The 16,107-nt window shown below is 48.0% G+C and overlaps 1 protein-coding gene across 1 annotated transcript in view; it reads left to right on the top strand.

Annotated features, from left to right (window-relative positions):
* The window catches only part of LOC122944370 (eukaryotic translation initiation factor 3 subunit A-like), a 117,490-nt gene that overhangs the window by 56,839 nt on the left and 44,544 nt on the right, over positions 1-16,107 (top strand). Inside the window, exons 3-4 of the mRNA XM_044302566.1 lie at positions 1,983-2,109; positions 5,230-5,303. Coding sequence (XP_044158501.1) covers positions 1,983-2,109; positions 5,230-5,303 — 201 coding nt within the window. The remainder of the gene's footprint in view (positions 1-1,982; positions 2,110-5,229; positions 5,304-16,107) is intronic.

Below are 16,107 nucleotides of genomic sequence, written 5' to 3'. Positions count from 1 at the left end.
CGTTACAAGTACTGAAGCAGGGACAGTGCGGCAGCCATCTTCTGCTTCTATCTTCTTGCTCTGGCTCTGCACTGTCTTTCCTGCCTGGAAGGTGGGCGGGGCCTATCAGTGTCATCGTACTGCGCCCCGCCTCCTCGCTCTGCAGCGCTGTGTGAAGAAAAAAAACACAGCATCAGCGATTTAAGATTTTGGTGTTGCAGTGGACAGCGCCCCCCCCTGCAGTGTGGCGCCCGGGGAAACGCTCCCCCGCCCCCCCCACGCTACGCCCCTGGGCGTCCGGCCCTTTTCCAACGGAATCTCCCCCTCTTTGCCTACCGCCCTTAAAACACCTGTTGGCCCCGTGTAATCCCCCACACAAAGTGCATTCATGTTTGAACTTGCACTTACCCCCGAATGTACAGTTTCCTTAATTGAAAAGGAAACATTATCCTTTTGCCGAGGCCGCCCCGATAGCCCCTGAAGGAACCCCCCCGGACTTTCCTCAAAAGAGCTGCACTAGCCGGGTCGGAGTCGTAACTTTTAACCACAGGCCAATATCCTTGTGATCCCACCGGCCTCACCGCCTTACGCTGACGAAACTGTACACTTCTCCACGCGCCCTTATCATCCAATCTAGGCCTATCCTCCCCCCCCTGCTTGAGTCTCCACAGAAACCGACGATACCGCACCCCCTACAGGCCCAACCACCATAACTGGCCCCTGAACGCTCCCCCCAGGCTGGTAACGGAGACTCTCCACTCGCCTCCAAGCTAGTCAACCAACCCGCCACTCCCCCCCAAAACTGACCTAACCCCTGATTCTCATTGAGCATACCACCCCCCAGGGGAGCTAAGCTGAGATAATATGGGACCCCATGGAATCTCACCAGGCACCACGGGCACAGTGACTCCCGCTGCCGCAGGTCCTGCATCCTAAAGATCCCTGGATGCCGATGTCCAGCTCCTGGATGTAGAAGGCCTCTCCTCTCGGATGGAGCTCCCTGATGTGGCAGGCATCTCTTCTTGGACAGCCAGGGATGCAGTCTGGACTACACTGGACACCCTTGCGACTTGAGAACACATGGCTCCTGCCACGTGGTGACGGCTACCTCCTCACTCTGCGCTGTTGAGGGCCTGCACAGGCTTTCTCTTCCCCTCTGTGCAGCCTGACCGACCTGTTGAGCACGCCAATACTGGTCCCAATCCAGTTGAAAGGGGTGTCCCACTCTGCTCGGGGTCCCGCCGCATCTCTGGATTCCTACGGCGGCGAGAGCGCATACCGACAGGCTGTGCGGCGCTCCCCGCCACGGAGGGTCCCTTGAGGCGCCGAACCCTGGGGGTGCTCTTGGCCGGGTAGCCCGCACATTAGGGGGAGACTTAGCTGCTGCGGGTTCCTCCATGAATTCCCCCACTTGCTCACGCAGCCAGCCCCACACACCTCAGCCTCCCGGCATAGTCGCACCAACAGCTCCTCCACTAACAGATCCAAGGCAGACATCTCTCACGCAGGTGCTCGTTTTCTGCCTGAACCCCAAAATGGCGATTTCCCCACACCTCCTCACCAATTTAAAACCTTACCCCACCCACCTCCGTTACTATAGCTACCACTCCTCCCACGAACCACTGCCTTCTTTATAATTAACCCTATCTAACCTCCTCCCTCACTGCTTAACCATCGTCATGATGGCCTACCCCTAACGCTGTGCTCCTGGTCCGGCCCCACTGGACCCAGTCACAGTTACAACCCCTGTGGCCACGATTGTCACGCTCATGACACAAACATATTTAACGTCACATAAGAATAAGGAGTGAATGAATGTACATTATACAAAGAGACCAGAAATGAGAAGCTCTGGAAAGTAAACAAGCTGGCCAATATAAAACGTCTCCCCTCACACCACATCAGAGGACTATTTCCTCAAATGCATCTTACTCCAGGAGAGCACAACTTGTCCACTCATGGTGACCCTCATTAATACATAATGTAAATGTTATTATCTCCAGGAAACTTCATCCCCATCGGTGAGAAGGTGGAGTGGATGGATAACTACACAGATATGATGAACCGGCTGCAAGATGCTGAACTGAACCCCAACTACTCCGACTTCATCGTCCCCATCCTAGTACACAGGTGAGGGGCTGCAGATATTTCTCTAGTTATGTAAGTACCAATGTTATCACAGAACAAACCTGACAAGACCGTAGGCTCATTCCCATCCTAGCTTAGATCCATGTGGACATGTCAGACCAACTGCTGGTCAATGCTGAGGCCATAATGAGGGTGCAGCAGGTAGAGCCGGCACTGGCAAGGGGTCCCTTAAGGTGTTATAATAAAGTTTGTTTTGACGCCAGTTGCATTTCAGCAACAAAGGCACAAGGCCCCCTTTTGTGTAGATGGTGGCTGGTGATGGGTACCCAGGATAGGAATACCAGAGTGGTGTAGGGTGTCCTAATGTCCCTTAGTGGTGTTGCACTTTTCACGGTGCTCCCACCTGTACACACCGGAAGCCCAAGCGTGGCAGTCTGCTGCAGAAAAATGGGTAGTTGAATGGTAAGATGATGAAATAAATTGAGTCCAGACCTTGTGATGAACTTGATAACAGCTTTACTTGAATAAACTTTCATCAGAGAACAATCTTCCAACTTTATCTTAGTCACCAGCAAGCGTTGGCATAAATTCTGGCAGGCAAACACACTCAGCCCTGCTACATCTGTTGCTCTCTAGCCCTGCTGTGCTGTTAGGATTATATAGGAAGTTTTCCTTTGCTGTATGCTGTAACTTAACTTTGTCATCTGGTCCGTCTCTGTCTTGCTTTATCCAGAGGAGCTTTCTCTCCCTGGCTCCTGAGGCTTGTAGCTTGGGCCTCCAGGTCCAACAGAGCTGATGGTTCTCTGCTGACTAAGGCAGGGCTCGCCCAACCGGGACGAGCTCGCTGCTCCACAACCTCCCTGGGACAGGGGGTAGGCCAGACTCTGACCTTCACTAACTAAACTCCTCCCTAGAGGGAGAGAAGAGGATGGAAAGAAGGTTCCATCCGCTGTCCCTGTAGCTCTGCCATTGTTGCCACCAGACACATTACATTTAACATAACAGTTGCACAGAAAAGAATATGCACATTTTGCAGGATATGGAAATTAATATAGATACCACCCCTCGTGCCCAATTGACATCAACTATGTCGAGCTCACGAGACACAGTATAGTCCCTCGTTACCAAGACGTGATGTTACGCCTTCCTGGAGGAGCAGGTAAGGTCAGCTTGGTACAGTTTACACAGACACCACCTGTCCATGCGGGCACAGAGAGGCAACAAGCTGAGAGCCTTTTTACTGCCGGAGTGCAAACAGCGCATTCTCAGCCCGGGTATCTGCCACCAGCTTCTCGTTTGATATAAGCCCGGTCCGCTAAAAGGACTATATAGGGTGAGAAACCAACCCGCGGTAACTTATAACTAGGCCAAAACACGGACATGGGGATTCGTGATCGAGATGTAAGACAGCGCACAAGATTAAATTATAGATTTATTCGCCTTAAGCAAAAATTTATCAGAGCTCTGAATCAATTCAGGCTATGCAAACACTCCAAAGTAGCAAACAGACAGTGGCCCCTACACAGGGGAAGGGGGAGTAAACTTATTTAAAATATAACTTTTAATATGGTCTAGAATATGCATAATAATAAGACTCACTACACAGTATAGACATACATACACAACTTAATGGTACCTTGCTGGTATAGACAAAAAAACAGCTCCGTCCGTGAAAGACGTGAACAGTCTCACCAGACCCTTTGTAGATGATGGGGTAGGTCCTTGGTGACAGGAGCCAGGAGACACTGGGTGTATGCCGTGCGGGAGCTAGTGCATCTGCTGTATAGCAGTGTAGATGGAGCAGTAGGACTGGTCCTGTATAACCCTATTAAGGTGAAGGGGGCTATTATGCTTTTACCTATTTACATGGAGCACTCGCCCTGGAAAGGGCGACCCCGTCCGGTAGCCAGTCCCTATCTTGGACCTGAACCCTAGAACTACAAACAAATTGCCAGTGCAGAAAATGATAAAATTGCTTCCAATGGTCTCCCGACGTGGCACGTTTCTGTCCGTGACTCTTCAGGGGAAGGACTGCAGGAAGATGACAAATAGATAGAAACAGGTGTCTGACCTGAGGCTAAGGAAACACTGGGGAAAGGAACAAGCAGTGAAGGCTTGTACTCTGCTATCCCAGGGTGGTGGGGTGCAGTATTGCACAGGAGGGGTAGTCCTGTGCTGGACGGTCCGGGGGATATAATGATCCCTATCAGATGAGACCCTTCTGGTTGGGGGAAGCAACGAAATAAATCTCCTTAAGGGCACACTGGATATAACACTATACACACAGAGAATATATACAGTGGTCTGAGGTTACAAATACAGGTACCCACAGGATTACACAGAGTACAAGTCAGTTACCGGGTAGATGAATGCTCCTATATGTAATGTCGGTGCCAACATGTCTGTGGGAAAGTGATGGATCTGGTCCAGGGCTGAGACCTCCTGCCGGGAGTTTTCCTCCTACATCCTCCTGGTGCTGGTCAGCTGGAAGAGGTGTGACTTTATCCACCTGGGGCCTCCTCGAAGCCTGGACCCCTGGGGGGGTTTCTCCCTTGCTATCTGACAGCAGATGGCTGGGGGGTGAGAACATATTTTGAATGTACACTGACTGTGTACATGCAAAAGGTGAATCAAATGAAAATCAGGGCTGCCAGTAATGATAATCCATATTCCTCACAATGACATTATATTAACCATAGAAGATAGTGAAGAGGTGTGAAAGGTGGTAATGCACCTCTGGGGCATTATAAGGGCAGAAACCAAGAGAGAGGAAGATTATAGGACTGCCCGGCAGCTGACAGAATCCCTCATAACGATGCCTACTGCAACGAGGCTGTACCAGAAATGTGATAATACAGGCAGAGAAGATACAGCTAGAAACCAACAGAGAAACCTCAGATATAGAGAACATCAGACATCTTCTGCCAGGATTTATGTCCTTCATCTTCATGAACACAGTCATCACCACAACCTTCATCATGACCATCAACATCACTATCACCAGCATAATCATCATCTCAACCCTCACCATCATGGTGGTTACCATCATACAGTAGCTCCATCTTCACATTCACCACCACCATGGTCACTATCATCATTAGCACACTGATCATCATTCACACCACTGTCACCACCATCATCATCTATCTTTTATTTCTACAGCGCTTCATCTATGTTTACTGACAGTGAAAGAAAAGAAGTGCAAACATTTATGAAAAACTGTGTGCAGATGACAGGTACGTGGTGTGCTGTGTGTGGAGGACTCTCACGTAGAGCTCCTAGAACTTGCTTCTCTCTTACTCTGAGGCTGCTATCCTCCTCCTGACCTGATCCAGTGCAGGAATGACTAATATGAAGATGTCAGTGCTATTTTATTTCCCAGTAAAGCATTGGGTGGCAGACTGCAGCTGCATCCCCCTCTTGCCCCGTCTTCCATGTCCTGTATTAATGTAGATGTATTTCCTTGTGACTTATGAGGTTCATGAACATGGCCAGAGAGGCGGCAGAGTCCTCTCACTCTGGTGACCTCGGAGTCCCTGTGTTATCAGATTCCTCTGGGGCTTCATGTCTGGCAGACTGATAAACTGTGCAATCCATTAAAGACAATGTTCTAGAACAGGCATGCTCAACCTGCGGCCCTCCATCTGTTGTAAAACTACAACTCCCACAATGCCCTGCTGTAGGCTGTTTGGACATGCTGGGAGTTGTAGTTTTGCAACAGCTGGAGGACCGCAGGTTGAGCATGCTGTTCTAGAAGGTTTCCATTTAAAAGCCCCGGGAGAAGACCATGCTGCCCCTGACCCAATAATGTAATACAGAGGCCCCATAGATGTTATTACAATGGCTCTCCTTCTAATAGGGTATTGGATGCTGGATAGTGTTGGGTGAGCATCTTCAGCCAAACATCCCTTTCTGAAAGGTTTGTGCTGGGATTTGAACTCCCAACACCTGGTACATTAGAGACAAGGACCTTATCCACCCAGCTATAAAGCTGAATGTGAAACTGTGTCAGAAAAACCTCATAGTAGTTTCTGATGTAGTGAGTATTCCTATTCAGCAGAAAATTATTTTACATTTCTGTGCAGGTTAACATGTACCTCTATAGTGTAGTGGCTAACATCCTTGCCTCTAATGTACAAGGTTGGGAGTTCAAATCTTGGCAGAACCATTTATAATATACATACAGTACAGACCAAAAGTTTGGACGCACCTCATTCAAAGAGTTTTCTTTATTTTCATGACTATGGAAATTGTAGATTCACACTGAAGGCATCAAAACTATGAATTATCACATGTGGAATTATATACATAACAAAAAGTGTGAAAGAACTGAAAATATGTCATATTCTAGGTTCTTCAAAGTAGCCACCTTTTGCTTTGATTACTGCTTTGCACACTCTTGGCATTCTCTTGATGAGCTCCAAGAGGTAGTCACCTGAAATGGTCTTCCAACAGTCTTGAAGGATTTCCCAGAGATGCTTAGCACTTGTTGGCCCTTTTGCCTTCACTCTGGGGTCCAGCTCACCCCAAACCATCTCGATTGGGTTCAGGTCCGGTGACTGTGGAGGCCAGGTCATCTGGCGCAGCACCCAATCAATCTCCTTCATGGTCAAATAGCCCTTACACAGCCTGGAGGTGCGTTTGGGGTCATTGTCCTGTTGAAAAATAAATGATGGTCCAACTAAACGCAAACCGGATGGAATAGCATGCCGCTGCAAGATGCTGTGGTAGCCATGCTGGTTCAGTACGCCTTCAATTTTGAATAAATCCCCAACAGTGTCACCAGCAAAGCCCCCCCACACCATCACACCTCCTCCTCCATGCTTCACGGTGGGAACCAGGCATGTAGAGTCCATCCGTTCACCTTTTCTGCGTCGCACAAAGACACGGTGGTTGGAGCCAAAGATCTCAAATTTGGACTCATTAGACCAAAGCACAGATTTCCACTGGTCTAATGTCCATTCCTTGTGTTCTTTAGCCCAAACAAGTCTCTTCTGCTTGTTGCCTGTCCTTAGCAGTGGTTTCCTAGCAGATCTTCTACCATGAAGGCCTGATTCACACAGTCTCCTCTTAACAGTTGTTCTAGAGATGTGTCTGCTGCTAGAACTCTGTGTGGCATTGACCTGGTCTCTGATCTGAACTGCTGTTAACCTGCGATTTCTGAGGCTGGTGACTCGGATGAACTTATCCTCCGCAGCAGAGGTGACTCTTGGTCTTACTTTCCTGGGGCGGTCCGCATGTGAGCCAGTTTCTTTGTAGCGCTTGATGGTTTTTGTGACTGCACTTGGGGACACTTTCAAAGTTTTCCCAATTTTTCAGACTGACTGACCTTCATTTCTTAAAGTAATGATGGCCACTCGTTTTTCTTTACTTAGTTGCTTTTTTCTTGCCATAATACAAATTCTAACGGTCTATTCAGTAGGACTATCAGCTGTGTATCCACCTGACTTCTCCACAACGCAACTGATGGTCCCAACCCCATTTATAAGGCAAGAAATCCCACTTATTAAACCTGACAGGGCACACCTGTGAAGTGAAGACCATTTCAGGTGACTACCTCTTGAAGCTCATCAAGAGAATGCCAAGAGTGTGCAAAGCAGTAATCAAAGCAGAAGGAGGCTACTGAAGAACCTAGAATATGACATATTTTCAGTTGTTTCACAATTTTTGTTATGTATATAATTCCACATGTGATAATTCATAGTTTTGATTCCTTCAGTGTGAATCTACAATTTTCATAGTCATGAAAATAAAGAAAACTCTTTGAATGAGAAGGTGTGTCCAAACTTTTGGTCTGTACTGTATATATATATATAATTTTATTTTTATTTATATTTTTTAGTAATTCCACATTTATTTTGTGCCATAAATTTTTTACAATTACTAAAAAAATATCAAATAGATAAATGTAATCTCTATTTCCGAAATGTTTCTGCCAGGATTCAAACTCCCAACCTTGTACATTAGAGGCAAGGATGTTAACCACTACACTATAGATCTATATGTTAACAGGCACAGAAATATAAAAAAAAAAATCTTCTGCTGAATAGGAATAGTCACTAAATCAGAAACTACTATGAGGTTTTTCGGACACAGTTTAGCATTCAGATTTATAGCTGAGTGGGTAAGGTCCTTTCTTCTGATGTACAAGGGTTTGTGAGTTCAAATCCTGGCAGAAGATTTTCAGAAATTAGATTTAAATACACTGGGGTGTCCCCAAGCACTGACTCCATATATAGATATATATGGAGTCAGAGCAGGGACTCCTAAGCTAAATTAGAGTCCTGACACCCTCCCCTCTTCAGAGCAGGGGGTGCCTGGGGTTCTCCCATTGACATCTATTGTGCTCGAGTGTTCTACACTAATGCTGGATCTGAATTGCTATATCAGGTTACAGTTACCTCCTCGCGATTGATATTTGTGTCTTCTTCATGTGACTGTTTGGAGGTAGAAGGGGCCCTGGAAACATGGTTGGTTCTGGGTTGAGCTCAGGGTCACTCCTGGGCTGATTTAAGTTAAGGCTGGAGAACAATGATAAATTCATTTTGAATTTTAAAAAAGTTTTGAGGACAATTCGCCTCGACTGAGATTATTACACCAAACAATTACTGGGTTATTACAGTGCAGAGTAACGTTACACCGAGCATCTCTGTAGTAATACTAATAAGTCAACACTTTACGACAGATGACATGTGTAAAGGGGGGAATATTAATGACCAATATTTATGCAAATATCAATAATTATATTCATAAATAGGAGGAGCTGTCTACCGATGACTCCACCCATTTATACCTTTATAATAATAATACACTATTCCTTTGCGTCACACTACCCGCTAAACTAGCTGCAAGCGCCTAACTGAGCTAGCTACCGCCAATAATCACACGTTGCACAGTAGGTATAATACAAATAATACAAGATATTTATCACCTACAGTACACAATACAGCACTAAATACACTGTTCAATCCCAAGTTCCACCCACAAACTAACTAATACACATACACACAATAGCAGCCCACCCTACCTGGCTCTAAAACTATGCCTAAGGGAATGAAGGGTTAATGGTGGCACTGCAAGGGTAAATGCAGGCCACAGCCACAGGGTTACAGAGGTACAGCAGGGGTAAAAGGGGTAAAGGGGAGCAGGGATGCTCCTACAAAGATAGGACAGGGGATTGGTGGTTCAGGGGGGATGTGGGATAGTGGGTGGAGAATATGGGCAGGTAGTGGGTTGAGGTAGGGGAGAATATGGGCAGGTAGAGGTTAATAGAGTGGGTTTGAGGTAGGGGAGCGTGGGTGATAAGGGTTCGTTGGTGGGATAGTGGTATGGCAAAAATAAGGGTTAAATAGGATCGTTGGTGGGATAGTGGTATGGGAACAATAAGGGTTAAATAGGATCATTCTGACTTTACTTGTTCCATCTTGATTGAAGGATGGGTGCGGTTCTCCCATGAACAGATAAGTAGGTCTTTACAAGGCAGGTTAGACTTTTCATTAAGTGAGGTGATGTCATGGTACCTAAATTCTATAGGGGGAAATACCTCCGTCACACTACACCTCCAGTCCTTCCCTTAGGAACGTCACCGTTCCAGGGTTCAAAGTGGCAAATGGCACCTGTCCCTATCATGCCCTAATCTTATCCAAATTCATTCAAAACACATCATATTATGTACAGTTCCCCTCCCTCTCCCCCAACCCACCTAAACCCAAGGACATTTATAAAAGTTCAATATCCATTACATGGGGTCTCAGGATAAATTTGAGATTCTCCATCCTGAATTCCCCCCCCCCCCCCCCCCCACACACACACACACAAATTGTCCTGTCCTTTGGATATTTTTAGGCTTCAGGACTTTGGTGAAATCAAGTCCCGAACCTCCGGCGGTTGAGTTTGTGAAGTGCGGTCTGGTTCTGGCTTAGTTGGTCCGCTAGTCTCTTGACCCTCTGGTACATCCACCACTGTCCTAAGTACATGAGTCCAACCAGAACCAGAAGCACTATCACCGGGTGTATCAGCAAATTGAAGAACAAGGTTGCCTTAGGACTGTATCCAAAAAGACTCTCCCACCATGAAATCTTTGAGTCCTTGTCCAATGCTGTGGCAACCACGGTAATTTTCGTCCGGTCATGGGTAAGTCGGATGGTGGCCTGTTTCTCCGTCTCCCGAAGATGTTGTATAATTTCTTCCTCTTGGCTGAAGTCCAGCAGGAGCTGTTTAAGTTCTTTGCCGAAGCCAAGAGGAATCTTCTGGAGTCTTAAAGGAACATCGGGGCGAATGTCGAGTCTTCTTTCCGGGATAATCAGGGTTCTTCCTTGCTGCTCTGCGACGTCCAGACCTAGAATGGGACTAAGGGTACAGTACGCTCCGGGGAGGAGTACTCCTCGCTCGGTACAATTAAGTCCATAAATTGTATACAATCTGTTACTCCCTTGGTACCAACACCAATACCCCTGTCCCAAGTATTTTAAAGAGGACGAGGGTATTGGGTTGGCCTTCATCTCACAGGTCTCCTCGGTGTTCCAACACTGATGCCTAAGCACCCGATCCCGACTACCCTAACAGAGGATGGCATCCTCTCTCAACCAACATCCCTCAGTGTCAAACAAAGAAGGATGGCCTTCTTCATAGGTTAGAACGCTCTAGGGGAGCTGGGGATGAAGTACCGTTCGGTTGTTCATCACCGTTCCTAGATTGATGGCACTGTATCCCTGTCTGAGGGGACCGGACACGGGTGCCAAGGACGAAGCAGTGCAGGTTAAATTTTGACATCCATGCCACTGAACCACCCACCAGTTGGTATGATTGATGGCAAAAGGAGAGATCAGTGGACTTATTCGCTGACTTAGGTTGAATGAGAAGTGGCCGCTGTGTAACGCTGAGACAATATGTTTAAGGTTGTCCGAGAGTTCACTTTGGCCCTGCGTACACGCCAGAGCAAGTTGAGCCTGATCCTGCTCCTCCAAGAGACCCACAACTAACCTCCTAAACTTCTCACGTATAGCAGAAGATAGAGAGGTACTGGCATATATGTGCGAATGCTGTAAACCCTCTAAGACATGGTTCACATCAAGCTGGGTCTTGAATCCTTCCCCAGCGTGTCGTACAACCTCCCCAAGCTTACTTCTCAGGACTTCCATATCCATAGTGTTCAGGGCACCCACTGCCAAAGCACCTCCGCCAAGTCCCATAGCCACTAGATCTCTCCTCCCCTGTTCTTCCTATGTCGGGAGTCGTCTTTCCTCACCTCTTGCCCCGCCTCTATCCAACCTCTACAAACTCCTCACACCTGTGATCCCATTGGTCAACTCGGAAGTCATCTACGGAAATTCTCCAGGATGAATTTGGCACCCGTGATGATCTTCTAGGGGATGACAGTTGAGGAGCTATAGGATCTGCCAACTGATAGGGGCGGTGCAAGAGTCCGAATGCGGTTTTACTGGTTGGAGATCTTCTGTTTCGTAGGGGACCCTCACCACTGTTACACAGATCTGCCCCCTTCCTTTGAACGGATACCACTGTTCGTTTTCTCCAGCCTGTAACACTAGTTTCCCTACAGGTCTGGTTTGGGACAGATAGACCCACTGAGTAAAGGTCCAGCATCCTTTGTCTACTGCCTCGCAAAAAGGCCACTTAAACAAACCATCTATATTGATTTCAAAGTTAATCTCCCTGCCCCTGGGGTCTTTCCAATCAGAAGACACATACCTACCCCGGTATTCTTCAGTCATAGGGGTACCATCCATCCATACATCCACCGTAGGGGTATCTACCCCGTTGCATACCAAATCCCTTGTCCAGGGATTAGTGTCCAACATCATCTGGGTTTCCTGCTTCTAGTGGGCATAGGTGACGAAATAGTATCCTGTCACCTCAGGAACACAGTTGTCTCTCATGATCATGAAAGACCGTATGGATGGAGATCCCTTTAACTGAACATACCTAGGGTCCTTGGCGTCAGTCCGTACCTTTAAAAAACTGTGGCTCGGTATAAGCCTTCCAGTTTTACCGAACCACTCTGGTCATTCCAAATGGCCTGACCAGAGTCACTGCAGTTTAACTTTAACATCATTATACTGGTTCGCAAGTAATCTGTGGACACATGTCCCTGAACATAACTGGATTCCCTGGTGATAATCATCTGGGAATCCCTCAACATGCAATAAGCCTTCAGGGTGCCTTTTACTGGAATGGGCCTATCAAAATACGTCCTAACCCTTAACCTGTCCTGGCTATCCTTCCCCAGGAAGGTAGCCTTCAGGATGTACCAACCGCTGTACTCTGCCCCAGTGACCCTTTCAGGACTCAGCATTCCCTCCTTGGTACACTACACCGTAGTGGTGTTGGCTCTCACTTGCTGGTAGGGGTGCAAGTGTGGGTCCCTAGACACCCATCTTAAGGATTTGATAGGTGTAGGGTCCAGGTCCTGAAAATGTCTGAATTCCTTGAGACAGAGGGTGTGTAAGTCATGTTGTATGGCAGACACATTCTCCACCGGGGTATAATGCTGAATCACACCATTGGCAAAACCCTCTCTCTGGAAACCATACAGATACCACTGTCCCGATGTAAAGGTAAAGTTCTCGTATGGTTTTCGGATTTTGCCACCCAAATATTCCACCATTAAAAGGCCGGGTCCATTAAGTGATATGTTGGCCATACCAATGTTAGTTCCCAGGCCCTCCCCTGAAGAGGCCGATCCTGCCATCATTATGCTTACCACCAGTGTCACAAGCTGGAGACGCATCCCGTTCAGAGGACGCCTAGCTCTTCCCTGGCCACGTGGTCCCATGGCGTATCTCCCTCTTGTGTTCTGTAATTAGATGGAGTGTGATAAGTGTAATGGATTCGCCATCGACCCACCAAGCCCTCTCCCCCCCCCCCCCCACCCAAGTTGGAACGGTATGCGTTATGGAGTTGGGGAGGCTCGGGTCGATGTGAATCCACAAGACTTCCTGCCGTCTACGGGATTTCTTTTTGTTTGTGATTGGCCTTTGTACTTTCAACATGGTGTCTCCCATTACTTCAAGGACCTTGTAGGGTCCTTCCCAGTTTGCGTCCCATGGGCCAGCCCGACGGAAGACTTTCACCATCACCATTTCTCCTACAGCGGGCATTGGTGTTTTCCCCTGTATATACGGTTTGTGCAACCGTATCGCTGCATGACGCAGTAACTCCTTCAGGTTCTGCTGAACCTGTTGGAGAAACATGTCTCTGGAGATGGCGTTCTTTGTGGGCTCCGACATTTGGGGTTCGTTAGGCATACATAGGGGCTTCTTACGTCCGGTCATAAGTTAAAACGAGCAGATACCGGTACCCATTAGTATGGCTGGAAGATAGGTTACCCAAGAGGAACCCTTCTTCAGCAGTGCCTTGGAAAGCCGGGTTTTGATGGTCCGGTTCATCAGCTCCACGATGCCCGCTGACTGAGGGCGATAAGGCATATGGAACCTTTGTTTTATGTCTAAGAGACCACAAAGTGCTTTCATTACCTTACCCGTGAAATGGGTTCCTCTGTCTGATTCTATCACTCTGGGGATACCCCATCGTGACAGTACCTGTTCCCAGAGAACACGGGCAGTGGTGGTACCCGTATCGTTGACCATGGGGATGGCTTGTACCCATTTTGAGAAGACATCCACTATCACCAGTGCGTAACGGCAGTTACGACTTCCGGTCGGCAATGGTCCGATAAAATCAATTTGTATTGCGGACCACGGACCATCAGCAGGAGGAACTCACTGCAACACCGGCTTCAGGGCTGACGCCTTGGGTTGACTTGAGCACACACCAGGCACTGTTGAGTAACCTCCTCTACTGAATTGGACATTCCTGGCCAGTATAATTTGTCCCTCAGGAGAGGCAAGAATTTATTCCGGCTGAGGTGTCCAAGTTGTTGGTGGTTTAATAGCGTCAGCTCTGCTTGCAGATGCTGCGGAACCACCGGAAGAGGAATTTGTTGAGTACCGGTATCGTAACACAGGATCCCTTGCTATACAGACCAGGGATACTGTGGTGATTTGATATGTGTCATTAGAAGAGGATCTTTGGCTTGTTCCTCTTCAAATGACACCGGGCCGTCACTCAGATGGGTACGCACTGCAATCCGGTGTGTTGGTAGTGGACCAGTGCATGGTTCCCGGAGGGTACCAGACACTGCCGCTAGTTTTGCCAGCTGGTCTGCCTTGTTGTTACCCATTATCAAAGGTTCGGCCCCTTTTTGATGCGCCGGGATTTTGATAATGGCTGCTTCCATCATGTGTGCCATGCCCCACTCCCACAGCTCCTTCAGGACCGACACATGAGCCAGAGGTTTGTTTTGACTGTCCACAAATCCTCTCCTCTTCCATATGTCAAGATGCAGGGTGAGGGAGCGAAATACATATGAACTGTCGCTATATATAGTTTGTTTCCCTGGGGGCTGAAGAAGCAGAGCTTCTTTGACAGCCTCTAGCTCTGCCCGCTGCGCCGACATGTGACCCGGTAACTTGACAAGACTCTGGGTACCAGTGGTCTCATCCAGCACAGCAAAACCTGTGACATATTCCCCATTCAGATAGAATCGAGAGTCATCGACAAAGATGACTCTGTCTTCTGGACGCCTGTCAGTCCTGAACATCTGTGGTGAGTCGTCCAGTTCTGGTTGGCCACAGTCATGTTCGGGTTCCAGTCAGGTTTAGCAACTGGGACAGAACATACTTGGCCTTGTGGTCCACCTGCAGATTCCGGCCACTGAGATCCATGATCCATCTCCCGAATCTCTGTTGGGAGACTCCAGGGAGAGTATCATGGAGCAAAAGGGCTAAAGGAGAGTGTGGAGTCTGCAGGGTGAGATTGTCGGAAGCCTACAATATGCTCGGTGGTCTTGACAGCATAGTGTATGGCTGCCAGGCATTGCTTGGCACATTTATCGAGCCCTCGTTTGACGGGCGAAAGTAGCCTGGAGAAATATCCCAGAGGTCTGGTCTCAAACCCTACTTTCTGTAGAAGGACCGCTGAGATAGACTCCATACCTGCATGTGCCTGTTTGGCCATTTCCCCATCTGGATGTGGAGTGGCCAACACAGGCGCCGAGGAGCGATCCCTTTTCAACGTTGAAAAGGCCACCTCTTGTGCATCGGACCAACCTTTGATTGAGGGTTCTTCTCCTCGAAGGAGCTCATAGAGAGGTTTCGCTTTGGAAGCAAAATCCTCTATGAATTCCCTCATGAAGTTGGCCACCCCCAGGAATTTCCTTAAATCCTGAAGAGTTCTGGGCCTGGGTAACTTCACCATGGATTCCACATGGGCTGTCATGATTCCTTTGGTTCCAAAGGAAATTTAGACCCCAAGGAAGGTTACCTCCGTTTTGGCCAAATTTGCCTTATGGGGACTCAGCTTGAGTCCTGACTTTGTCAGGAGTCCCAGCAGCTCTCTCAACAGAACCAAATGTTCCTCCATGGTTTCTGTATGCAAGAGCAGGTCATCCACGTATTGTAGAAGGCATTCCGGCTGTGAGAACACACTCAGTACGGCCACCAATGCCTGATGAAAATACGTGGGGCTGCTGTGTAACCCCTTGGGCAGTACAGCAAACATGTACTGTTTGTCCCCCACCATAAAGGCAAATTTGTACTGGCATGACTCTGAGTTCGATGGAGAATAACCCGTTAGCAACATCTACGGTCGAGAATACGCGGCTTTTGCCGCTTATACTGGCCATGATGTCGGGAATCTGGGCCACCACTGGAGTGGACATTGGGGTGTATTTATTGAGGACCCGGAGGTCTATGGTAAGCCTTCATGCACTAGTGTCCTTTTTCTTGACTGGCCAGAGGGCATTGTTGAATTTTGAATTACACTCAATGACCACACCCCTAGTCTTCAATTCCTGGACCGTGTCCATAATTTAATGGGTGGCCTCTGGTGGAAATTGGTATTCACGTTGAGGTGGAGGGTCAGGACCCTGTATGTCCATCTGAACGTCAATCAGTCTGCCACAGTCATTTTTGCTCTGGGCCCACAGCTCAGAATGCTCGTACACAATAGGCTCCAGGTCTA

Source organism: Bufo gargarizans, chromosome 8, assembly GCF_014858855.1.
Source record: "Bufo gargarizans isolate SCDJY-AF-19 chromosome 8, ASM1485885v1, whole genome shotgun sequence".
Lineage (NCBI taxonomy): Eukaryota > Metazoa > Chordata > Amphibia > Anura > Bufonidae > Bufo > Bufo gargarizans.
This window is presented reverse-complemented; position numbering and strand designations above follow the sequence as displayed.